Source organism: Sceloporus occidentalis, unplaced genomic scaffold (assembly GCF_023333645.1).
Source record: "Sceloporus occidentalis isolate IW3139 unplaced genomic scaffold, rSceOcc1.0.p SCAF_161, whole genome shotgun sequence".
NCBI lineage: Eukaryota > Metazoa > Chordata > Lepidosauria > Squamata > Phrynosomatidae > Sceloporus > Sceloporus occidentalis.
Window position 1 is genome coordinate 582,501 of NW_028317141.1, and position 6,743 is coordinate 589,243.

The 6,743-nt window shown below is 42.3% G+C and overlaps 1 protein-coding gene and 1 pseudogene across 1 annotated transcript; one reads left to right on the top strand and one right to left on the bottom strand.

The window, feature by feature from the left end:
- The first annotated feature begins 787 nt into the window (after positions 1 to 787).
- Positions 788 to 1,477, top strand: LOC149279640 (histone H1 pseudogene; annotated as a pseudogene).
- Positions 1,478 to 1,971: 494 nt separating this feature from the next.
- On the bottom strand, positions 1,972 to 2,382 carry LOC149279641 (histone H3-like). The gene has a single exon (XM_089500919.1). The coding sequence runs from the start codon at positions 2,380 to 2,382 to the stop codon at positions 1,972 to 1,974; it is 411 nt and encodes a 136-aa protein (XP_089357045.1).
- Positions 2,383 to 6,743: the final 4,361 nt, after the last annotated feature.

Here is a 6,743-nt window from a genome sequence, read left to right on the forward strand (position 1 = left end):
GACGTATGCTCACGCGCTAATACACACAAACACACTCTCGCACATAAAACGTCCTGATAAGACAAAACCTAATCTTAATAATTACTTTTATTATTTTGAAAAATAAATAATATAATACGTTAATAATAAATAACCCCTAAGTAAACTCTTGTCAGCTACGAGTCCTAAGACAATCATCAGACCGGCAGGCAGCCAGGCACGAGCAGTAGAAATACAATTTATTTTAAATTATTTAATTGATTATTATTAGTTAAAAATATCCATCATTTTTAATGTTATTCTTTAATGTATAAATGTTAGGCTATTCTTAAATAATAATTAGTGATTGGGTTATATAAATTTATAGATTAAGTTTAAGGGTAAATTAATCTTTAATAGGTGATATTAAATAATTTATTTTATTAATTATCTGTATTCATTATTTTATTTATTTATTATTTCACACCTCTTGGGTGCTGTTCCCTGGCAGTTTTTTTTTGGGGGGGGGCGGCTGCACGGTGTAGGAAATTCAACTGCTTTGGAGTTAGGATCTAAAATTAGAAGTGTGATGAGACGTTTACACGCAAACGGTAAATATATTTTCCTTTCAAACCCCCCTCCCCCTGAATGCAAATCCAGCGATGCCCCGGCAGCATGGGGAGGTTTCAGAATCGGCGTCCAATCATAGACTCGCAGGCTACCGCTCATGAACCAATGAATGTGCGGCAGCTCGTCTATAAAAGCCAAACTTCTGGCGGTTTAACCCCGTGTTTACGTGCAATTGCAGCTTTTTCGTGGCGGCATTGAGATGGCCGAGACAGCTCCTTCCCCGGCACCTCCGCCGGCTGAAACCTCTGCCAAGAAGAAACAGCCGAAGAAGCCGGCAGCTGCAAAAAGCCGGCCTGTGAAGTCCGGTCCCAGTGTCTCCGAATTGATTGTGAAAACAGTCTCTGCGTCCAAGGAGCGCAGCGGAGTGTCTCTCGCAGCTCTTAAAAAAGCACTCGCTGCTGGCGGCTACGACGTAGAAAAGAATAACAGCCGCCTGAAGCTCGCTCTTAAGGGTCTGGTGACTAAAGAGACCCTGATCCAGCTGAAAGGCAGCGGTGCCTCTGGTTCTTTCAAGCTGAATAAGAAGCAGCTGGAGAGCAGAGAGAAGACATCAAAGAAGAAGGAAACTCCCGTAAAGCCTAAAAAAGCAGCCCCTAAGAAGGTTGTGAAGTCGCCCAAGAAAGCCCCTGCAGGAGTGAAGAAAAGCCCGAAAAAGATCAAGAAACCGTCGGCCGCTCCCAAGAGTCCCAAGAAGCCTAAGATTAAGGCGAAGAAAGCTGGCAAGAGCCCAGCTAAGAAGGCCACAAAGCCCAAGGCAGCCAAAAGCTCCTCAAAGCCCAAGACATCCAAAAGCCCCTCAAATACCAAGGCTGCCAAAAGTCCCTCAAAGCCCAAGGCAGCCAAAAGCCCCGCTAAGCCCAAGCTTAAAAAGGCAGCCCCCAAAAAGTGAGAAGGGGGGGTGTGGGTTTTGGAGCGCCTCTGGTGTGTGCTTTCCCACTTAATTCTTCACACAAAAGGTTCTTTTCAGAACCATCATATCCTCCGAAAATGAAAAAAAAAGCGTTTAATCACCCGGCCGCGACTATGTGGGCCACCCGCTGAAAGTCTAGCCCCATACTTGTGTGTTAAGCGTGGATTGACATTCGGCCAGCGCTCTCGCTCGGAGCTCTGTCCGTAACAGAATAGAGATAAGGGGCGGGCTTAAAGATTGTGCTTTGCCGTTAGTCGTTATGCCCAGCCGGGGACTCGGCCGCTTAACGGCTCGCTCAGTAGTGGGATAATGGTGTGAGAAGTTTCAAGCTTGGCCACGAGCAACAGGGTTGATTTCGTGCATGCGAAGGGAAACACAAAACACAAGCTCGTTTGAGTGACAATGTGGTGGCTCTTAAAAGAGCCTTTGTGGGAGGATGAGAGGGAAACAGCGTTCGCCCACACAGCGTTTACTTAGGCACGTTCACCTCTGATCCTGCGAGCCAGCTGAATGTCTTTTGGCATGATAGTAACCCGCTTAGCGTGAATAGCGCACAAGTTGGTGTCTTCGAAAAGCCCCACCAGGTAAGCCTCGCTGGCTTCCTGGAGAGCCATAACAGCAGAACTCTGGAAACGTAGATCGGTTTTGAAGTCTTGAGCAATCTCACGGACCGGCCGCTGGAAAGGCAGTTTTCTGATAAGCAGCTCCGTAGACTTCTGGTAACGGCGGATTTCCCTAAGAGCTACGGTGCCCGGGCGGTAGCGATGTGGCTTTTTCACACCACCGGTAGCCGGAGCGCTTTTCCTCGCAGCTTTGGTTGCCAGCTGCTTCCGAGGAGCCTTTCCTCCGGTGGACTTACGGGCTGTCTGCTTGGTGCGAGCCATGCTGCTTCTGCGCAACAATTTGATTCACCGACGCACACAACGTAACTATAGCGATTCTGTGGCCAACTCAAGCCCTTTATAGAGTAGCGGTAAATGTGATTGGATACGCTTAATCACGCCCCTCTTTTTCATAGGCTAGGATGATGGTTTGAAAAAGTCAGCCTTTGATCAAGAGACTTCGGTGTGGAGAGTTTTTTATTTTATTTTATTAAATGCTCGAATCGTTCATTTATTCGTTAGCTGTGGTTCTTTTTTTGTTTATTTATTTGATCTCCTTTCTTTTGGTCAGCCTCCTACCTAGTAAACCTGTGTACTGGCTGACCGTTAACAGCGATACGGCGAAAGTTAAAAGCCCGCCTTTATCTTGGCCGCCGTTTGGCGTTTATTTACAGCGATATGCTGCCACCTAGTGGTAAATGAGGGATCGTCGAACGCGATCACGTGGAGGTGAGGGAGGCAGAAGCTTAACGTACGTCATGCAGTAGAGAGGTTTGATTAATAAAGGCTAGGCATCTTTGAAAGCAGATGCGGGCTTGGTGTAGGGAGTGGCACAAAGGAGGTTGGTTTGAATTGTTCATATCCGGTTTCCTTTGATTTTCCTAAATAGCCAATCGGTGTCTGAGGCACGCTTGGAAGCTTCTCCAGCCAACCAACGTGAAGCATATATTCAAAAAGCAACGCCCCCTTGAGGCATCATGGTGCGGTTCCCTATCAGGTCCGTCAAGTACGTATAAAAGAAAGCGGGATGGCCGTAAGCGAGTATTGTGCTGTGGAACTCGTGGAGTAAGCGTGATCATGTCTGGCCGTGGCAAAGGAGGTAAGGGACTCGGAAAAGGTGGCGCAAAGAGGCACAGGAAGGTGCTTCGGGATAACATCCAGGGTATCACCAAGCCTGCTATCCGCCGTTTGGCTCGCAGAGGAGGTGTAAAGCGTATCTCTGGGCTGATCTATGAGGAGACTCGCGGTGTGCTCAAAGTGTTTTTGGAGAACGTGATTCGTGACGCAGTCACTTATACTGAGCATGCCAAGAGGAAAACCGTTACCGCTATGGACGTGGTGTATGCCTTGAAACGCCAAGGCCGTACTCTGTACGGTTTCGGAGGTTAAGCTTGTTAACTCGTCACCCTGAAACACCCAACGGCTCTTTTCAGAGCCACCCATACACTCTCTTAGGCTATGATCATGTTGTCCCCATGTCTGCCCGTGCTTTTCTATACACCTTGAAATAACCAGCTGAACAGTGGCTGGGTCTGGCTATAGATTGAGCTACTGGCAGGATCGGAGTGCTGGGAGTTGGGCCCGTTTGCAGAACATGTGCTGGGATCGGCAGCTAGTGTCCTCCAAAGGCTTGAATGGGGGCTGTCTGGCGGTGAAGGGGTTAATCTCGGGAGTCCCAGGCAGCGGCGGGGAGCGGAGGCATCCCCGGTAGTTCCGCCACTGTGTTATAAAATTTGAATAACGCCACAGAAAAGCGCGAGCCTCCCTGGGTGTATCCAATGCGCGAGAAGCGAGCGGCTGTCGTGAGGTAAAGCGCCACAGCAGTCGAGATGGCGGGATTACGCAGAGGGGTCGCTCGTCTGACAGGGCTTGTTTTTCACAGTCGGCATCAGGTTTACCGGGTGAATAGCGCCGGTACGTCCACAAAACAATATATAAAATACATTTGATGATAATTTTATTAAATGCTCAAAGTTAACGAGAATAAGGCGTTATTGGTTAGGGGTGAAAAAGTTGTGCGAGTTATGTCATATTAAGTAGAAGTGCTGGGTATAAAATACTGTAAATAACGTTAACGCCAATATATATTTTCTCTACATAAATGTAATTTATATCATTTATTAGTATTATTTTTAATTTATAATTCATATTTTAAGATATTGCAAATTATGACTTATATTAACTTTATAATTTTGTTATTATTTTTTTATTTAAGTTTATATTAAAATGTATATTTTAAAAATATCGTAAATTATATTTTATTCATTATGAGTTATATTTTTATTTTTTTAATTCAGTGTATACATTATAATTTATCTTTTACAAATATTGTAAATATTATTTTATATTTTTAATGCTAACATATATAAACATTTTTATATTATAAATTAGAATCTGGAGGACCTGTCTATATGAACATTTAATATAATATATTTAATATATCTTTATATTATATATATTCATATTTTCTAAGAAAGCAAAAAACACGAAATTCCACGTGTAAATTCAATAAAAATGAATATAGTTCTTCCCAAAAGTAAGCAGCTCCCAGCGATACTCGTCCTCAAAGAAACGAACGGCAGATCGTGGAGCGCAAATACATGGGGGAAAAAAATCAAATACAATAATAGTGCGATATGTGGAAATAAAAAAGACTTTAATATGGTGTAAGATCCACTCACAAGCGGGCCGGATCAAATAGGCTCATCAAAAGGTTCGGAGAAATGTTTGTGTTTAACCCCTTGGCTGCTAAGCCATTTCCCACCCTGGGTGCTAAGCTGGTTTTCGGCATTTTGGTGCATTTCACGTTTATTGGGAATAAACTATGAAAACCATATATTGTTGTTTTTTTTCAGCACACCCAGCAGATTCCAAATAGGCCTTTTTGATACGTCTACGTCTCATTAGGTTTGCAAAATAAAGCCAAAAATGGGGGGAAAAGTGTTTTTGTTTTTTTTTTACTTCCGACTCAATAAATACTAGTTTGTAATTGTATTTTTCGAAAACTCTAATATCAAAAGCTGTGTTGCTAGATATTTGTAGCAGGTAACCGGTCTAAAATAAACAGAAATTGACAACAGTAGACTGTGTTTTTCTAATATTTTATTGCTAAAAGTTCAATTTATTAGACTATCACAAAAGACATCTTTACATTTAATGCATGGCCGCCGTCTATTAAACAGCTCTAGCTGCCCGGGATGTTAAAATATGCAAACAAAACTATATATTTTTAGAAACTACACCCCCAGCCGCAGCAAATGAGGTCTTATTTGTATCACAAATCTGCCGTGCACAGCAAATAAGTGAATATCACACTTATATTAAACAAAATATATTAAAAGAGACAAGTTCATTTATGTCTCCAGTCTTGTGCTACTAATACATGCAGCCCCTCATTTGATGCGCCAAGGGGTGTAGTTTCTGCAAATGTATACTTTTTGTCCCATAATTTAACTTCCCAGCTGCCTAGAGCTGTCTAATTGCAGGCATCACAACTAAAAGTTTTAAGACAATTTTTTAATAAGATTGTCAAATCTGCCATATCTGAAGTTAAACAGATCTAGACATCTGGGAAGTTAAATTAGGGTACATAAAGTACACATTTCAAGAAACTACACCCCTTGGAGCTTCAAATGAGGGGCTGCATGTATCTCTAGGACAAAATTTGAGTGTAGGGCTGCAATTATTGGGCTGATTATTTTTTCGATTAATCGGGTAAAAAAACAAAACAATATGCAAATGTTTCGCTTATTTAAAATAAAAACTTATAATTTACAATGGCATTTCACGATTTGCCTTCTTATTTTACTGACATAATAATTAAAGCCAAGAACCCAAAAAAAGCTTTCCTAGTAAATATTCACGTAAACTGTTTTTGTCCAGTTGTGCGCATCTCACCCCAGCTTGCCTCTCTATCCCAGAAATGCCTTATACCCCCTATATGCTACTCTGCCCCCAGAAATTCCTTATACCCCCTATATGCTACTCTGCCCCCGGAAATGCCTTATACCCCCTATATGCCACTCTGCCCCCAGATATGCCTTATACCCTCCTATATGTCAGAGATGCCACTGTGCCCCCTTATACCTCCTATATGCCACTCTGTCCCCTAATATGCCACTGTGCCTCCCTGATATGCCTTATAGCCCCATATATGCCACTGTGCCCCCCTGATATGCCTTAAAGCCCCCTATATGCCTTTTACCCTTGAAATGCCACCATGCCCCTTATGCCTTTTACCCCAATATGCCAATGGCTGATTTTAGTAATATTTAAAGTTCATCAGGATTTCAAAAATTTCTTTCCTCTACCATTGGGTAAATTTAACCCCATGATCAAAGGAATCATGGGGTTAAATTTTAGTATCGGCCATTTTTAAAAAGGGAATGTGACTTTTCATAGCTATATGATCACTGTGGTAACATTGGCTACCACAGTGGTCATTTTGCTAGAATACTTAAACTTTTTTTTTTTTTAAAGTTACATTAGTTTATGTTTAGATCATTTAATTTGGGGGTCTCTGGGCAATTTTGATCTTTATTTACCTGCCTTTAGAGACCCCCAAATCATTTTTTTTACATTTTCATTTTTTAACTTAATATTTTTTATTCTTTCTTTTACAAGCCTTATACCGGTATGGTGAG

Excerpts from the sequence above, each read along its gene's own strand:
- LOC149279641 (XM_089500919.1), bottom strand. The coding sequence starts at position 2,382 with ATGGCTCGCACCAAGCAGACAGCCCGTAAGTCCACCGGAGGAAAGGCT.